General features: G+C 42.0%; 1 protein-coding gene across 1 annotated transcript; it reads right to left on the reverse strand.

Annotated features, from left to right (window-relative positions):
• Positions 1–543: 543 nt before the first annotated feature.
• On the reverse strand, positions 544–13,201 carry styxl2 (serine/threonine/tyrosine interacting like 2). Its single transcript, XM_088647817.1, has 6 exons — positions 13,063–13,201; positions 11,005–11,135; positions 10,355–10,449; positions 8,390–8,624; positions 7,758–7,975; positions 544–3,486 (listed from the first exon to the last, which is right to left on the reverse strand). The coding sequence occupies exons 2-6, from the start codon at positions 11,112–11,114 to the stop codon at positions 701–703; spliced, it is 3,444 nt and encodes a 1,147-aa protein (XP_088503943.1). The 5' UTR covers positions 11,115–11,135; positions 13,063–13,201; the 3' UTR covers positions 544–700.
• Positions 13,202–19,498: the final 6,297 nt, after the last annotated feature.

Below are 19,498 nucleotides of genomic sequence, written 5' to 3' on the forward strand. Positions count from 1 at the left end.
CCAACATTAGAACAGGACCTTCATGTGCGGTTCACTGGTCACTTGTTCAAGTACTTTTGCACATTTTTTAGTTTTTACAACTGGTACCGAAATGTGTCTTTTTTTAACTTATACATTTAATGATACATGGTATGAAAATACAACAACAGTACAGTGTATAGCCGAGAAATCTCAACATACAGTGAATATGGCTTGAATCTTTCCAGATTCATTCATTGTACAATTTCTAATAATGTCAAATGTTTTGGCAGACATAGCAGAGCTGACAGTTATGGGAGAAAATGATCATTTACAGACATTTTCATAATAAAGAAATTAAACCTCTATTCAGTGTTTGAACCAAATCAAAGCAGTGACTGTAAGTATACTTTCAGCTACATTTTCAAATGAAGTTGGGTCGGACTAAGGTATAACTGTACGTTACAAAATGACAAGGTATTCATGTTGTGCATCCTTGCGGAAAAAGATTATTTAATGAATAATCTTTCTGTTTTTATTACTTCAACCCTTAAAAGGAAAGCATAAGTAAAAGAGGTGAATGTATATTCTTGCAGGTAATATGATTTATTATTTATTTTTAAAGAATAATTGTAAGTTAATCAAATATAATACTTGTTGGTGTGTATTATTATCGAATGTTATGGAAGATCATATTCTGATTTGGAATATGTACACATGCTTTCAAAATGAATGTGACGGTTTATAATTCTCTTCTTCTTTGAGTCCTTGATTTTGACTCCTGTTGACGTCTCCAAGCAGTGATGACTTCATCGTCATCTAACTCCTCATCTTCTTTGGGCTTTGATTTTATTCTAGACCAAGTATTTAAAGGAGCCTCTTCCTCATCATCACTGTCACTTCTCTTTGTTTCTCTGTTATTCTCTTCTGACTTTGAAAAACTTTGGGTGAATCTTCTTTTAGCTCCATATTCTAATCCATGGTTATCTTCGGAGTCATCACCTTCAGAAGAATATGTTACCTGCGATCTGTGTTTTTGAGTTGCAATGTTAGAGGTAGCCTCCTCTGTTGTTGCTGATCTCCTAAAATCATATAACTCTGTACTGTTTCTTCTGTGATCATCATAGCTATGCACTCCAAACCTGTCAGAGGAGTGTAGGTCTGATGCTGTTGAAGGTTCTTTAGAAGAGAATCTGGATGAGCTTTTGTACACCTCATCCAGGCTGCTTAAGGACCTATCAGAGAATTCCTTCCAGCTTCTGGAGGACTTCGAATATGATGTCTCAATGTTGTCTTCTTTGGTGTATGATGACCTGGAGAATTTAGGTTCGGAGCTTTCTCCACCATAAGACTTCTGTTGGTATCTGGAGGGACTTTTGATGTCATTGAGCCACTTGTCGATGCTGCTTGTTTTGTCTGCACTTTCTGTGACTGATCTAGAAAGCTGCCCAGTAATATTCGGTACAGTATCAGATCTGTCTGATCTGTCGAACTTTGTGTACGAATAATTTCCAGATGCTCTCATGGTGTCATCCTCATCCTCCTTGTCATCTTTTGCCTTTTTTCTCCTGAACAAGGTGCTACGCTTGTTGTCAGCAGCTATTTTTTCTTTCTCATACGCAGACATTTTGCCTCTCATTTCAGATTTCATTTCCTTGTCTTTTGTGTCCAACTTCTTGAGGTCGACATCATCTGCAAACAGGCTGTAGAGAGGTTTGCTGGTGCGTGTAATTTTGTCTTTGGAGCCATGTCCTTCAGGTTTTATGTTGGACAAACTGCTGCATGACAGAACTGAGTGGCTGTCTGTACTCGGCAGCTCCCTCTGTCTGGATGAGGAACTTGCGTAAGACACCCCGCTCTGCATGCTCAGAAGGGACACTTTGTCATCATCCATGTATTTGCCCGGAGCACCAGGTCTTGCGCCTGCGCTCATCACAGATGGACTACGACTCGGAGGGAGGCCTCCCTGCATCAATAACTCGTTTTGCTTCTGGATTATAGTCTCAGTTACAACGTTGGCAATCCAGTTCTGGATGCTTGCCAAGGAGATGGCATCATCATTGCCTACCTGAATATTTGGCAGAGGAGTGATGGGGGCTGGTGGAAGGCCTTGCAGGTTCCTTGATTGAGAAAAGGATGATCGGTTGCTCTGCATGCTCAGCATCGAAGTGGTGTCATCACTGACGCTCCTTGCAGACATGGTGGGCCAAATTGCAGAAAGTGGGATGCTTCCGCTCATGGAGCTCTCTGTGTCCCACCCACACATGGATTGGCTCTCCTCTAGGGTCTGCCTGGAGCGTTCCAATATCTCAGCACGTCTCTGCTTCTTTTTGATTGAAGCAGTGTCCTCTCCTTTGCTGAGTTCCACAATTTCGTCTTTGTTTTCAGTGCCCAGTTTCTTCTGATGTTTCAGCTTCCAGTTCTGGTAGGCTGTCAGGTTGACTTCGCCCGAAGCGACTTTCGTTTCTTCCTCTTCCCCCTGCACGCTGCCGCCTTCGGCTTTCTCAGCTTCCGCGTCCTTCTTGTTCCACCCAAACTGGATCCTTTTGATCCTCCACCTTTCCAGAGGGGTGAGCTTCTCTTTGTTTTTCTTGCAGAAGTTGTACAAAGAGCTGGTCTCAGAGAACAGGCTCTCTTCGTCAATCTCTTTCTCCCCAGTTCCGTTCTCCGTGGCGCCTCGGCCTTTGTCGCCATATCTTGCCGCGGCCTCCTCTTCGATCTCCCTCAGCCTTTTCGTCCAAATGTCTGCTGCGCTGTCTTCAGTGGAGACCGAATCGCTGCGGAACCTGCCGGCGCCACTGGCTGCCAAGCGCTCTTTTAGGGCCCGGATGTCCACGCTGTTGACACTTTCCAAGTCATCACAGCCATTTGCAGAGAAGGAGCTGCCGCCCAGGAGAGACTGCTCGTCTTCGCTCATGAGCTGTGCCCGCCACCAGTCCTCCGACTGGTACTGTTCATTTCTCCGTTGCCACTCCCTGATCATGCCGTCCACATCTTCATCTTCTTTTTCCTCGGGCAGCCTGGGTATCTTGACTTCTTTGAGGTTTGGCTTTTCACTGGGTGGCAGTCCTTGTTTCTTCCTCCATTCCTCATACAGCCTATCCTCCTCATCCTCATCAATGAGGGTGGGTCTTTTGGAAACCACGCTGGACTTGGCTGCTGCGGTCAAGACGCTGCTCATAGTGCTCATCTTGTCCTCTTCCTCCACGAAGATAGAATGGGCTTTTGCTCCCATGACGCTTCCTGATTCCTCTTCCTCCGCCATGACAGAATGTGTCTTAGCCTGAATGACTGAGCTCTGACTCAGAGTGTCACTGTCATCATCCTCACCCCCCCCCCTTTCTTCAAGCAGGGTCTCGTTCAGCTCCCTGAGCTGCCTCAGGAAGCTCTCGTTCGGGTAGATGGGGCGCTTCTTCCTCAGTGTCATCAGGGCTTCCATGATGGTCATGTGGTGGAAGATCATCAAGTAGGCGGCTACAAGCACTGCCGAACGGCTCACCCCCATCATCGAGTCCACAAGGACTTTACCTGCCAAGAGCACAATGACAGCGGTGTTAGCTTACTTCATTAAATACATTTCCATGCTTCCAGCACATGTGCTTGCATGCTGAATTATGGCTTTTAACTTCTGCCAAACTACAATTTGTGAATTGTTTTAAATGCATTTATAGTTCTTGGAATAAATAGGGGTTGTGATGCTTGTACAGGATGTTTGTACATGTATCAGACTTATTTAAGACATGTTTCTGATCAACTTCCATTAAAGATGTGCACCGAGGAGCAATTAAATTTGGTACATATATTATTCGACTGTGAGTACAGCTTGGGTTCAATGTGACCTCCTCTTGGGCCAACAGTGTGAACTAGCAGTTACAGTGGTAGACCTCTGACTGAAGAGTTGTGGATTCGAGTCCTGGATGGGGCACTGCAATTGCACTCTTGAGTGAGGCACTTCAATCAGATTGTTTCAGTAAAATTCATGCTATGAAAATGAGGACAGATGGACAAAGCTTTTTTTAATCAAATATCAACCACTAGGTGTGTCCATGTCCACACTGCCCTACAAGAATAGAAGGACATGGTCCACAGCTGCTTGTAGCTTTCATTTCATTTCATTTTGTTTCATTGTTCCCTGATGTTGTACTTGGGAATATGTCACCTGTGGTCCTGTTTATAAGAATACCGAATTTCATTGCTTTAGGAAGTAGGGTTCACAATACAGTAGGCAGATAAGATCAGCTTATTATGTACACATTAAATAGTAGACTGTTTGCATCCACACTATTTACTTGTTAAATGATACACATAATTTTGATAGTATATTAATTCACAATTTATGGTTTAATTCAACGTATGGTGACGTCAGTGAGATTTACAGCACCGAATTTCAATAAATCACTTATCTTTAATATAGTCTCATACAACTGTATGCAATTTTAAAATTCCTGGAAACCTTCATGAGACATTATTTGAGAATGTTGAATCAATGAGAAAAGGAAATACAGTCTCTAATCTAAACAAAAATAGTTATTTTCTCTTAAACTTTGCAAAGCAGGGTTGTAAACCAAGTAGGTAATGTGTTGTTCGACGTAAACGTTCAACTGCTAGTCATTATATTGGGAAAGCACTGGGCTCCTAAAAAAGAAACACTTTGGAGGTCTGTTTAGGTCTCTTCTGAACTCATGTGTAGAAGCTTGTGGGTTAATATCCAAGTCTGGGCTCTGCTGTTGTGCCCTTGAGCAAGGTACTTTACTCAGACTTTGGTTAAATGCCCTGATGTAGAAACGGGTACCCCCAGCTCATCATTATAAATGAGAATCTGTTCTCAGTTGATTTATCTGGTTAAATACATGCAACAATGATTATTAGAATACTGGAGATTCAGGAAGGGAGTTAAACCTCAGTAATCTGGGGTAATTAAGAAACTAATACCAGTCAATCCCTCCCTATCTATGAATCAACTAACGTATTTGATTCTGCTCCATGCAACCTTGTTTTTAAGCCTTGATTTTCCTGTAATTCGTGAAAATGCAATGTATTGCAAGGCATCAGTAGAGACTTCTTCTGTTTGTTTTAAGGTTAAAGCTTTAAGGTGCTATCTGAGCTTTTCGGTCCATAAGAAGATCTGTATCTTTCCATTCCTCACATTTTTTATATCTGGTCAAAAACAGTGAAAAAGCACATGGAGGATATGTTTCATAAACATTCTTTAAGAAGTAAGTCTATCACCAAATAGTCCACATCACTAAAATTCTCAGCTCACTCCTTCCCAGATTGATTTATCATCATGCCCACCTGAGGAGCAGGTCTCTGGAAAGCACCTACTTAAATACTGTCTGCTTCCACTGATGAAACCTAAAACAATATCTGAATGTACTTGAGGGAATATTGTGCATCAAACTACAACATCACATCCATGATGCCCTTCTGGAAAACCAGATGACCGCAGCCTACATGTCTAAAACGGCGCATGTGAAATATTAAAATAAACATGGAATATAGTTGTAATAAACAATGCTGATCATAAATGATGAAGCCCAAAGCTTGTTTTCAATTTCAATTATTGCATGTTATATTTTGCTAGGAACTAGTTACATTAATACACTACATAGTGAGGGTGCATTATTCTGTGTCCCAATATAATCAGATGTCAGAGGTGGAAAATGTTGTCCATTCTGAGGATCATAATGGTTTTTGTAAGGCTAATGCTCACCTATAGCTCACTATAAAAGTGAAAAACTAGCAACACCAAAAGTAATTTGTTTCAGACCTATCAGGGTGTGGTAAATCACTGACTCTTTAAAGGCCATTCATAGCTATGGGGATAAAAACAGGAAAAAACAACTTTGAGCTAATCTGGTTACATTGGGTCAGTTGTTCTGCAGGAGGAGGTAGTTATGTAGTGATCGACACAGACCAGCAGGTGGGGTAGCCAGCTTTGTAATTTACATTTAACCTGATGTGATGTGACCTATAGCTCATAAAACTACCGCACTGAGCTTTGCAATCAGGACGCTTGGAAACACGTACACTTCTAAAGGAACACATTCTCTGAAAAGCTGACAGACAATGGACTTGCTTGAAAAGGTGTAGTGCTAGTAACCTAATAAAGTATTGTACACTCAGAAAATACATCATGCTATATAATAACGCCAACAAAGTCAGTGTGTGGTGCTAGTGCGCAGGTCTTTTTCAAAGCTTTGTTTCAGCATTATAGTCCTCTATAGCCATGGAAGACTCACAGAAAGACTAAGTCTGGGAAAGGGTTTTTTGAGATACCACTGTCTGACTTTCTTAAAACATTGCTTTAAGTGTCTTCTACAAAGTGTGTATTAGTTATTTATGACTAAGTACCTGTGAATTGCTAAACATACACAAAGAAATGATCAATCTGTTCCTAAGGAGGAATGTATGTAGATGTACACCTTACACTTTACATTATATTACCTATGACAAGACATTTAGTTTGAACTGTTCAAATTGTGCATTTGGCAGCTTAAAATAAGTTTTAACATATCTGTTCTTTTTTACTCTGAACAGCAGGTCTATTGAAAAGACACTCCTGAGGACATCGTTAAAATGATTCCTCTTTTAAAAGGCTGATACATTGTTTCAGTGTCTCCTACTGCCAGCTGATTTCATTCAAAAGATATGTGCTCATCGAAGAGCAATTGGAGATAGATGAGTTGACATAAACAACTTGAAAAACTTGAAAAACGATTGATAATTCACTAAACATTTTAATACAAATGATATGATCACATGAGATATTGTATAGATCTGGAAATCTATAAAGGGAACATATGTAATAATTGAATATATTATATATACAAGTATCCACATGGTCAGTAAAAATCATTAATTGCAAGTAAAAAGCATCATTATCTTACTGCATGTTCCAATGTTGAATAGAGAAGACTAATATGGGACCAAGAATTCAAAATGCTCAAAGGCACTGATATAATCAGCCCAGTGGACTTCTTCAGTACAAACATTGAAACACAAGCAACAAGTCACAGGTGGAAACTACATGGAAGTGGATTTTAAGCAGAGAACAGGAAGCATTTTCTACACAAAGGGTTGCAGGAGTATGGAGCAGGCAAAGGCTTCCCAGCCGTGTTGTCAGGGTCAATATTCTTGCTTCTTTCAAGAAAAGGCTGAGTGTTTAGTTAGTAAGTACCCAACGGGTTAGGTCTGAGTAACTTCATCTCATTTGTAACATTTCTTATCTAGTAAGTAACTCTTCTTACCACCTTCTACAGGTGCGCCACTGAGAGTGTGCTCACGTGTGAGATCACAGCAGCTCGTTGTCTGACCGGAAGGCGTTACAGGGGGTGGTCAGGTCAGCCCAGTCCATCACTGGGGTACAGCTCCCCTCTACTGTGGACATTTTTACAACTCGCTGCCTCAGGAAGGCTGGGAGTATCGCTAAGGACACCAGTCATCCTGGTTTCTCACTTTTCTCCCCCCTTCCCTCTGGTCAGCGTTATAGGAGCATAAATAGACGAACCTCCAGATTCAGAGACAGTTTCTTCCCGCAGACTGTCAGATTACTGAACTCTACCCCTACCACCGGCTCACACTGATGTGTCTTTTTTTCTCTTGTCACCCTGCTCGTCCGGCTTGGATTTAAGTTGCATGTTATTTAACTTTGTTGTTGTTGCTGCTGCTGTTCCGTGTTTATGTTCTGGTGTTCCATTAACGTCTCTGTATTTGAGCACACGTGCAAATAAGCATTTGATTGCACCAGTAAACCGAACCGAGCCTATGTTCTTATGTACTGAAGCCCTTCGCCTTACCTCTGTGGGTGAGCAGAGCCTCATCAAGGAATTCTGCGGCTGGCCTGAAATGCTGAGAGATGTCCATTTCTGGGAAGTCATCCACCTCGATGCCCATGTACTGGATGTTCATGCCCGTGTAGAAGTCGGGTCCAGTGTACACGCCAGTGCCGTGGGCTGTGTTCAGGATGTGGGTTATGCCCAGCCTCTTCAGTCTGGATTTGTTCACTGCCACAGCCCTGTAGACCAAAAACAGGCCTCTTCTGAGCTCCTACTTCAATTGGTAAAATGGAAAGACTTGTCTTTTTCTTTGAATACTTCTGTCCAGTAGTCTTTTAGAGCTTATCAACTGCAGTACATTCCTTACAGGGTATTACGAGAGAATTTTTTTAGATTTTTCTCCTCCCTTCCCTCTGGTAAGCCTTATACAGTAGGAGCATAAAGGCACAGACCTCCAGATTCAGAGACAGTTTCTTTGTATATGGATCAACTCCTATATCTGTCTGTTCTTGAGATGGGATTCTGCCATGGTCGGATTTGAATGGGGAGTAAAAGAGATCATATTTTTCCAAAGGAAAGCTGAGGTATGTGAGGTACTGGTACTTTGCTTTACAACAACACCCTTCAATCTGGGAGTGCCCCGTGCAACTCACTTCTCAGCGATGAAGATGTTCGGCCAGACCTCATCCACAGGGTTGGTGGGAGCCTCCAGCCTGTCCTGGGTGAGCGCCCGCTGGATGTCCAGGACGCAGGGGGTGTCGAAGGGGCTGCTGTCGTCCATCATGTCCTTTACCCTGTTATAGAGGTCCTCCACCAGCAGCTGCTCCGCGGACTCCATCATCGTCTCCGGCACCCCCGGCTCCACTTTAAGCTCTTTGGGTTTCAGCTCTGCCAGGGTTAAAGGGAGAAAACCGCGGAGCCGTTCTTAATCGCTGTTAGGGGCAGAATCACGGCCACCCGGTTCAGGCCAGGCGGAAGGATGAGGGAGGCTTCGCGCTGAGCCAAGCTTCAGAGCCATTAGCAGCGCAATGTCAACTATCAGCTCATTTCTCACATGCGAAAAAATGGTACTGAAACATAATAATCTAAGAGAAAGAGGCTAACGAAGCAAATTTGACCATTTTTCCATTACCAACATTGTCCAAGATACAGATATTTTTAACCTCCAGCACGTGTAGCTTATATTAACTTATTTAATACATCGAGTGACTGAAGTGGAGTGACCAGTTCGTTACAACGACAAAACCTCCTCTTTAAGGTGAAATACAGAAGTGACGTACCATACTTTGCGACGCAATACTGGATTCTTTTGGAAGTAAAAGAACATTCCGACGTATTTTAAATTTTGTGAACCAGCTCAGGTTCATGTTGTTCTAAGTAAGAATTCCATTGTACCAGTACCAGTTACATATGGCAATAAAGTTCAAGTTCAAGTTCAAGTTCATGTTGTTCATTGTTTTCCATTTAGAAAATGGTGGGGTTGGAAATTATGGGCTCACCAGATGCGGAGCCCTGTGAATAGTAATGCAGTATACAGGGCTGGACAGCCACTGTGCACAGCCTAACCTCGCTGATCGACCACTGCAACCATCTACCTATCCTGATCCATGGGAGAGCACTGTGGGGCAGAGTCACTAAATTCGCCAAGTCACAGATGCAGTGTCTGTAACAGAACAGTACCTGACACACAGGCTTATAGGTTGAACACTTACCTCTCCATTGTTTGCATCCTTGTGTTGGTATCACATTGTCTTTGTCATACTTTTTCTTTAGTAACTTGCTTATTACTTACTCAATGTACTTATGCACAAAGGTTTTTGAGATGGTCGTTTGTATTTTGCTCCTCAGGAAGTCTTTGTTTTGTGTAGCACAAATCCAGTTCAACGCCACTTTCAAGTGTGCTCTGTAAATGGATTAATTGCCTAAGGTTCTGAAAGGCAGTGCCAATACAGCAGTTACCTGTAATGCACACACTGTGCTTATAACAAGGTTCTGCAGCTGTACACACAATTTCTATGAGGCTGCAGTAAGTGCAGTAAGTGGTCACATACTCACCCACATCATTTTTTGGAATAAATATGTTTTACTGTTGTCCAACAAGGCAATGAAAACCAATATTATTGTAAGCAGTACGTAAGAATGCTGTCAAAAGTACTCACCCTGGTAACGGACTCCTGTCAGCTATACAAATACAATTTAAACATTTACAGAGCACTCAAGTCGTTTTGAAGAGAATGCAGTGATTAACGGTGTGAAGCTCAGAAGTTAGATTCCAATTCATTTGGCAACAAATACTAATAAAGCCATCACCTAGAGGAAGGAAACAGCATGTCTACATGAGTACCTGTTGGACTACAGGAGTGAAAGGAACACAAACTCTACTAGTTTAAATACTTCTGTTCTCCTTTACAGATATCGCATTTTGTTTTAAATTTCACGCACATCAAGACAACAAGAAGCAAATTTAAAGATTAGTTGCCTGCAATCTACTGTGTGAGGGAGAGCTCCGTCAAAAACAGGCAGACCATACAAGGGTACATTAATCCCTCTTGAAAAGAGAACTCGAAACCCAGCACAAAATCTTTAAAGTAGGACTGCACGTGCTATCTATCGATTACCTTCGTTTATGATCTGTTTCGCAGCTACAGCAGGTGAGAGGTGAATTGGCTCCATGAAGATGCTTTCAGTATCTGCATCAGACATTATCGAGAACCTACATCAAGATGCAAAAAAAAATGTTTTACCAGACCCGAAAGAAATATACAGGCTTCCTTTAAAGCTCGAGTTTGTTTGGAGATCTCAGTGAAAGAAAACGCAATTTCATTTTTTAATTCAATCTTTGTTCATTTTCAGTTTGTCTGCTAAATTGGTGCTATGCCGCTAAAATCTAAAATTACTTTAAGTAATAGATATGTGAAAGTACATGTACAGTCTTTTTACAGGAAACATGAAGTGTAAAGAGGCTTGCTTGATGTAAGGTAGATTTTAGAGATTCAGAATCCTACTGAAATCCTTCAATCATTTTCCCCATGAAAATTACACCCTCATAGTGTATGAACCTCACTCCAAGTTAAAAAGTACAGCTTTCACTACAGCTTGTACTGAATACACAAACAGAATATCACAGCACTTCAAAGATTCCAGAAAGTATTAATTAGATATGGTGCACAGGTTAAAGGAACATGTGTTTTTTTAGCCTGGAGCAAAAACACTAGTCAGGTCTATGCAAGATAGAGTTGAAAAACCTTTGTCCTTTGAAGTTGCTTACCTGCTGGGAGAGGGGCTGCGAAGGTACCGGGCCTGTACGGATCGTACACTCACGGCATCCTCCTCCTCAGGAACCACCTGCTCCCCAGCCGGGTCACCGCGGGACGCCATGGCAACAGCACCTGTGAAGGCCTTCCAGTGGCCAAATCCAGACATCAAGGAAAAACGCTCAAATGAGATTAATGCCAAGGCCGCAAACAGGCACGGCGCTGATGGCTCGCTGGAAACTGTGTGCTACATGTTTTGAGTGTGCAGTCAAATCTCCACAAAGGCAAAGGCAGCGTCGTGTTAACCCATTGCTAAAGATAACTGGCCAAGTAGGTTCTGGCGTGCACTGTAGGGGGGACAGGTGAAGGCAACCCCTCTTCAGGAAACCAGGAAAAGAGTCCAGGCTACAGAGGTGATGCGATCATCAGGCCGTTATTTCAGCTGGAGTTGATGCACCACATAGCAGCGTGAGAGGAAGAAAAAGTTTTTCTCTCCTCTTTCTTTCTCTGCCCATTGCCCCTGGCAGAGCTCTCTCTTTATAGCCAGGGAACGGAAGCTACAACTCTCATTCCCACACATCTCCGTCTTCCAGCAGCTGGACGACTCTTTCCTTTCTCGCCTTTCTGTTATCAACAACTTAATTGGTAGCTACCTGCAGTCTAATCACAAGGAGGTACTGCTAACAAAGGAAGCGTTTTCAACACAAACAACTTTTTACAGATGCGAGGTCATCAGTGCTCCGAGTAACCACTGGGTTACACAGAAAGTACAGGCGTAAGTGTTATAATTGCAATCATTTTGAGATTATCATGGCATTATATGAAAGTTTTATATAAAAACAATTCTTCAATACTGGGGTTTTATTGATACTGATGTATGCTGAGGCTTTAAGAAATGGGTTTTTTCGTGTCTCGGCTTGTAGCTATGAACCCTGTAGCTGTACACAGGAGACAAAGAGGAGGCACAGACCGACTCCCTTGGCCCACCCAATGTATCAAAGGAAACACAGCACAGAATGGAAGAGAGGCATGTCCCTCACAAACTTGTGAGGGTCCCCTGAGAGACCTGGCAGACTTATCCCCCCCTACCCCCATTCCTGCCGGCAGCGCGGCCAGCCAGTGGTGTAGTGTGCCACAGTCGACCCAGGCTTCAACCCGTGACCAGAGAACTAAGCAGTTTGTTACCACTCACAACCAAGTCAACAGAGTGCAAAACCTTCCGAAATGAACTTTCTTTGGTTGTTGATCTCCAATAGCAAACCGCTAATCCTAAAGACCGGCATTAGTCAAAAACAATATTTACTAATTTCAGAAGGGTATACAAGTGGAAGACCGGCTGTGAGAGCAACAAGACTGCTGTTTTCACAACATACGACAATGACACAGGCACAGGGCACATCTTACAAGTTGATTCACACTTCCAGAGTATTGAGACCGTGCAGATATCATCCCTTCAGTGAAACCCATGACTATTGGGCACATCCTTCTAACTTTTAACCACGAGCCACGGTGCAGACAGTGATATAGTTAGCTGGATAAAACTTAAAATCTGCAGGCACTAAGAAAGAAGCTGGTAAAAAATTACTTGTTGTCAAAAGCTTCGCCAATCTGTCTCTCAGGCCTCACACTCCTGCTCCCCGTTGTGATGGCTGAAGAAACAGATCGGGTTTCCCAGGCAAAGCTGAGAATAATCTTGTACTAATGTTTTCCGGATTTCAGGTGAATCTTCCACGTGCTCTCCCAAATAACAAAGCGCAGGCCGATTCCTTGTACGTGTGCTGTCTAGTAAGAAAATGCACCTACATTTATGAGTCTCTCGTGGGGCTTTCTGGAATTGCCCGCTTTAAAAGAACCAGAGGCTATTTTTAAACTCCTGTCGCAGCTGCCGGCACCCATCAGGTTTATGTTAAGCGACAAGTCAAGAGGAGAGACCCGGCGGTCTGGACGTACTGGGTGCCATTTGGAACACCCCTTCGCACAGCAACATCCACCACGCTGAAACACTGTGTTCGTTTTAATCCGGATAACGAAACCCCCCCCCAGAAATGTGGTCTAAGAGCCAGAACGCTTACCTGTGTGAGAGAAGAGGGATCCCTTACTTTGTCCCCAGCAGCTAGGACCACAGTGTCTGGGAGAGAAGCAGGGGAGAGGATCTAAACTTAGTGGCACTTCAGACTGCCAGCTCTCTCTGGTTCTCACCCCCGCCCCTTGACATCTGTGACCGCTGTGACAAATCCAGTTTTGTCTTGAGACCCGTAACCCTTTGCTGGCCGCAGATCTCAGATCCTGCCTCCCTGCCCGCCCTGGGCCCTGGTGGTGTGCGCTGTGTCATCTCCAGGGTTTCGCCCTTATGAAAGAAAATGGATTTTCTGAGCTGCGTTTCCCGCAACAATAAATGGAAACATTTCCTACAGACTGAGAAAACATATTTTGGGTTGTTTAGAGGTATGTCTGTCACTATATAGTATAGTGAGTGAACATTTCTCTTGGAAAGTCATTTTTACTCTTTCTTTTCTCTGGGAAAGAAGGAATTCACCTTTTAAAAAGGTTTTTTAAAATCTTCTGGTCTAGAATCCCATTAGCCATTTCTTTATTTGTCAACGTTTTGTTTGCGGTTTTAGGGAGCAGAGATGCTAGGCCTTTAGTTTTGTGAGTCGATCAACTCAGTAGAAATGATGAAATGAAAGACTTCAAATAAAAGAAAATGATAAAAAAATAATGTAACAAAAGTAAAAAAAACTAAAAAAGGTCCATTTCAAAATAAAGCCAATGAAGAAAACCTGGTGTTGCCACATCTGAGACAGGCGATGAGAAGAACTTGATTGCTGTCTCTTTGACTTTCTTGTCACTGAAATGTTTTTGAGTCTATAAAAATCCCATGCTTATTAAAAATAGAGCATTTATTTTAATGTTCTGATTGGACCATTAGACTACTTAAAATAGTTGTCCACTCAACTTTTATGTACAGTAACGTCTGAGATGCGGTTCATATTGGACTTTGGTAAAAAGCCCATTAAAAAAACTAACATTTGTCATTTGACTTTCCCCTTCAAGCAATAGGCTCGGACTCCCTCATACTGCATACTTGAGGAGTTCAAAAGCATAATGAAAACAAACTGGTTTTATTATTTAGTCAATGTACATATAAGTGTTTATTTACTTCTTAAACTATATTTAACATCACAGGACTCTCCATTAAATAAAGGCATGTTTATGTAATGAATCATTATCCCACATGTATGTTTTGATCTCATTATAGCTTTAGTTCACTATGGTTTAGCTTAACTCTGAATCACTCCCCACAGTTTCTCTGAATAATCAACAAGAAATGTGGACGTCAGCTATGCCCATTTACTAAGCCTTACGGAGATACAGCTTTACTCTTGAAATGCAACTGCTGACAAATGTGTTTTATTTATTCCTGCAGGTGCGGGTCAGTAGTGGCAGTCGGCAAGCTATTTCAAGCAGACAACAGCAGAGGCTCTATTTTTACATCAGGAATGTGATTTCACTGACAATAACACTTGACTCACGCTAAGAGACTGCCTCATTAAAACGGAATATAAAGTGTCATGCTTTCAGGAAGAGGTCATACAGACTGCAACACACCGACTAGATACATAAATTACCTCTAGTCACCACACAAAGGGAGGGGTAGTGCACTCTAATTAGAGGGCTTCACCAAAACAGAGAGACCAGTAAATGCCATTTTATCAGCACATTATATTTGGTCAAGGGTTATAGTTGGTAAAGACCAGAAAGTCTTTGCTCAGTGTTAATCATCACCTGCAGTACTAACACTTCAACAGTGAAGAACACTTCTCCTCCAGAAATGGCGGGCTGTAGTAAACAGAGATCAGAGAGCTTGTATTGATTTTATTGGGGAGGGGGGCATTTCTGCTCTCAGAGTTGAACAGTCAAAGACTGCTTCACAAGCATGGCCACACAATTAAAAATTCATCATGCATTAATTGATGCAATTGATTCGTCTTAATGAATATTCAGTGTTTTGCACATAACTTTTCCATAACTTGAAATATTTAAAAAAAAACAGTTTTTAAACATGGTAACAGAGGCCTTATTAATGACCAACAGTCTAAAATAAGGGTCTCAACCCTGCTGCTGGAGAGCCTCAATCCAACACATTTCACAGGTCACCATTAAATCTACAATATATAAAGTCCGGGCAGCATTTAACCATGAGCAGTTAAAAAAAGAAAATGTGATGTAATTTATTATTTGGAACATTTGGAAGATGCATCAGTTAAGAAGGACTAGAGTTCCCTAATTAATCCCAAATTACCTGTTTAATTGATCAATAATTTACAACTCCTAATTTTTAGAAGCAGGTGATTGGTCAACGAGAAATAAGACAAACGAACTGGAAATCCCTAGGACTAGGGCTGAATTCCAGAAAAATGTGTACATTTCATTAGATATCTTCTTATTTATCCGTGAGACTAGAGTTACTTCCAAAATAATGATTTTTGTAGAATTCACAGCAAATTCAGGTTATTGCACCTTACATTCTTTATCACAGTGTTTGATTCACATCTCTTTTTCTGCTCAGGAATACATTTTGGGGACAGTGCAGTGGCTCAGCGGTCAGCATTGATGCCTCACGGCACGGGGCCCTGGGCTCAATCCTGCACCTGTACTGTTACAGTATCTGCCTTGAGTTTGTTTATTCCCCCTGTGTTTGTGTGGGTTTCCTCCCACAGTCTAAAAGCACACTGGTAGGTTAAGTGGCTTCTGGGAAAACTTGACCTAGGTGTGAATGTTTGCGTGTTTGTGTCCGTGTGTGCCCTGTGATGGACTGGCGTCTAGACCAGGTGTAACGGGAGTTGGTCCAGGCTCCCGTGAAGCGTAGTTCAGGACCCTATGCAGACGGTATAATCCGGAAGTGGAGAAGGACATCGGGGAAAGGTACAACAGGATTAGTACAGATTGACAGACTGGGGGGCGTGAAGGCAGTGATCCGGTGCTTGGGGGGCGTGGCGAAGACAAACAAGTCCAAACAGTCCAAGGGGGAATCCGGGGCGCAGTCCAGGGTCCAGGAACCGGGAGATCCATCCGAGATGAGACAAACAAGGTTCAAATCTGGAACAGGGACAGGGACAGGGAATAAAATGAAGGTAATGAGGCCAGGCGCTCCGAGTCCCGGACTCAGACGGTCAGGACGCCGGGAGGAAGCCGATGCCGTCGGGGTCTCTCCTGGACCCGCTGGTAGGCGGGCTTCTGGGCGTCCACCTCCCAATGCTGAGTCAGGAATAGCAGGAGCGCCAGGCTGAAATAAGGAGGGACAAACGGGGCAGGTGCACGTAATGAACTAAAATACGAAAGGGTCGGAGCGCCCTTAAGAGGAGGGATTACGATCGTGACACCAGGGTGTACCCTGCTTTGTGCCTTTTGCTTGCAGGGATAGGCTCCAGCTCCCTCACGACCCTGAATCGGAAGAAGACATTAGAAAATGGATAAATGGATGGAATGCAGGAATACTGGGTACAGTACAATTAAGAACACTTCTGCATGTTTCTCCATTAAGCTTTCACAGTAAATCTTCACTTGGGTTGGAAAATGTTTCTGGACTGCTTTACACCACCCCATTGTTAGTGAAATGGGGGAAATTTACTGAACCATTCATATCTTTAAGTATTTAGTCATGAAATGTAAAACATATCAAAGAAAACTTAGTCTAGGAAAAACGTTCATCTTCTTCAGTCATTTCCAGTGAAAAAAGGACTTACATGTGAAGTACTTGTCGAATGTAGCCAACTATAGGCTGGCAAATAACACATTGTTCAGTGGCCTTGGTATAATCTGAAGGTAGCTTTGAAGAACTCTGCCTTCATACAATACAAAAAGAATAATGTACAATAAATGCATTCTATTGAACAATAAATAAACTCACTTTTCTTTGTAGCCATCTGTGTGATGTTCAGATGGTAATGGTTACTGTTAGACTTCAAATAAATCCAGCTGTACTTGACAAAATCTAAAGGGGAACTGAAGATGTGCAACCAGAGTGTTTCTGAGCCTCTGTGCATTTACTCAGCACGGGCTTCTTCACGGACACCTGTGGAGGCTGGACTGCAAGGGCAGATGTTCAGTTCACTACTTCCTTGAGACTCATAAAACGATCCGTCGCTCCTATTTAAAAAGAACATTCAAAATTGCCTTAGGTCTCCTGCGTAATGAATGCTGACTCATCTGCGTTCAAGCCCACGTAGCAGAAAGAAACTCCCCGCATTAAACTATTAAATATAGCCCTTCACATAAGCAAAAAGACCACAGAGGGCTCACAGTGCTCATCACAGTGCAACACCTCATCTGCTAAAAGCCAGAGTCTATTTCAGTGTGCTCTAGAGAGAGGCGAGAGCTTAACAAAGTGGAGACTGGAAGTTCAAGTCCAGACCCTGTTTCTTGCCGATTCCCCAGCAGGGTTGGTGCTGAAACAGAGTGTTGCTGGGAGTGTACTGTGGGTAGGGGCATCCGTGCCAAACAGCAGAGCAGAGTGCCTGTAGCTGAGAGCTACATCTGTTCTTCATTTTTCATCCAAACCACCTCTTTCTATTCACCCTCAATAGCATGGAAAGCCGGGATAAGATATCCAGAGGAGGGTTGGTTTGGTCCTCCCAGGTGCTCATGTGGGAGAATGTGTGGTAACTGCGATGCGTTCTTAAAATCCCCTCTGAGGAGAGGGTAGACGTCACTCCCGGTCTCAGTTGCACAGTAAATCCCTTAGTTTAGGTTCCAACGGAGTAAACCTATAGTAAGCCTGTAGAGTTACCGTGTTTCAAAAACCAGACAGGAGGACTGTTCATCAGTGAGGGCTGGGGTGTGGGTGATATTGTATGTGTACCAGCAGGTATTTGTACAAGAACCGTTTTGAAGAGGAAACCTCTGGGGGAAAAGAAGAAGGGAAATGCTGGACATATATTTGATTTTTCCTATTGAATATTTGAAGTATTATATTTTAATATGTATCAACATATAATAATATATAATACAATGTACAGAATATATAATATTTCAGATATTTTAATATTTATTTAATATATATATACAAATATCTATAATATTTTTCAAATGTTATTGATGTTTGGAAATTCCTCCCAGACAGAGCCTTCAGGAGTCAAACAGAGGACGTGGCTGGGAAAACGCTGACGAATAGTAACCCTGACCTACTGAGGGGCAGTGTAGTCCATACATAAAGCTTGTCGAGTCTGATCAGACCCATCCCTCTGATCATTTTCAAATAAAACCATCATCCATGGACACACCCAGATATATGAGTTCGCAAATTGAAGTTTACAGCTGATGGTCGCAAAGTGGGTACATTTTTATTTTGATACAGTAATTTTGGCTTAGGTACAGCACCAAATCATGAAAGGGATGCTGTAATTCTGTTAAAGTGAAGCTGAACTTCGGAGTTTAAAAATGAGTAATGTGAGACAACCAGCACAGGTCTTTACAATAATGTGTTCAGATGATGACCATGATATACTGTATATTAATTTACACCTAGAGATCGATAAAGATAGAAATCTTTTCATTTATTTTCTTTTTTAATAGATACTAAATACATAAATAAAATGCACAGAGACAGATGGTATTTTCAAGATTTTTTATGCTGATAGTTTTGTTTTGCTCTCATGTGAGGGCTATCTAGTATAAATGCATTCACAATCTAAGGTTTAACCTTCTACAATAGACACATTCAGGTTAAGAAAATGCTTCAAATAATAAACTCAGGGGAAGTACTGTACTTGAGTACTTGTTTTGCAATTTGACAGATTTTGCATTTAGTTCATTACCTTTGCCTTGTAGGCCCTGATTAAACCTTTCATTCGTGCGCCAGACTGTGCTGAATGTACTTAGAGATTCAGCTTTTTTCTTATAATTGGTTTAGTACTGCCAGCGCTTGAAGCTACTGTCACTAGTATATTAATTAGGCTGTACACTCTTATCGGCAACTCGCATTGTATTTTAATAGGAATTCTGATGCGCTACAAAAACAATTTGAAGGAAGTAATTAAAACCTAGTTTTAGGTGGTTTTGATAAAGTCAGAGGAGTTGTTCGAAAGGTTCTGCCGCATAGCGAGCTATTTAATCATATATTTTGTTTTTTTCTTCGGTGTTTCGCTTAAGCTTGCGATTAAAGTTATTGCTATTCTTATTTTTGTTGTTACAGTCATAATCCACTTCTAAACACCAGATAGCCTCCTACTTGTATGTACTGTATGTAACCTGAGTAACTCTCAATAAGTAAAACGCTAAAAATACTGTTTTGATTCGATGTCCGTCGGTATGGATGGCTTCGTCCTCTGCTTTTCCTTGATTCGTGCTTTTAAATTTCCAGGAAATCGCCGGACATTCTGAATGGGATTAAAATTCTGATCACGTAGCATGCAGTTTATTTTCAACAAAGCCATTTCTTGACCTTCATTTAATTACTTTATAAATCACACAAACCTAGATGAAACCAAATGAAAATATGCAAATGAA

The sequence above is a fragment of the Lepisosteus platostomus genome, chromosome 2 (genome assembly GCF_059453375.1).
Source record: "Lepisosteus platostomus isolate fLepPlt1 chromosome 2, fLepPlt1.hap1, whole genome shotgun sequence".
Lineage (NCBI taxonomy): Eukaryota > Metazoa > Chordata > Actinopteri > Semionotiformes > Lepisosteidae > Lepisosteus > Lepisosteus platostomus.

Coding starts and splice junctions, on each gene's coding strand:
- styxl2 (XM_088647817.1), bottom strand. CDS start 11,114: ATGGCGTCCCGCGGTGACCCGGCTGGGGAGCAGGTGGTTCCTGAGGAG. Junction 7,976..8,389: donor AACATCTTCATCGCTGAGAA/GTGAGTTGCACG, acceptor TTTGGTCTACAG/GGCTGTGGCAGTGAACAAAT. Junction 3,487..7,757: donor GGCTCTGCTCACCCACAGAG/GTAAGGCGAAGG, acceptor TGCTCTTGGCAG/GTAAAGTCCTTGTGGACTCG.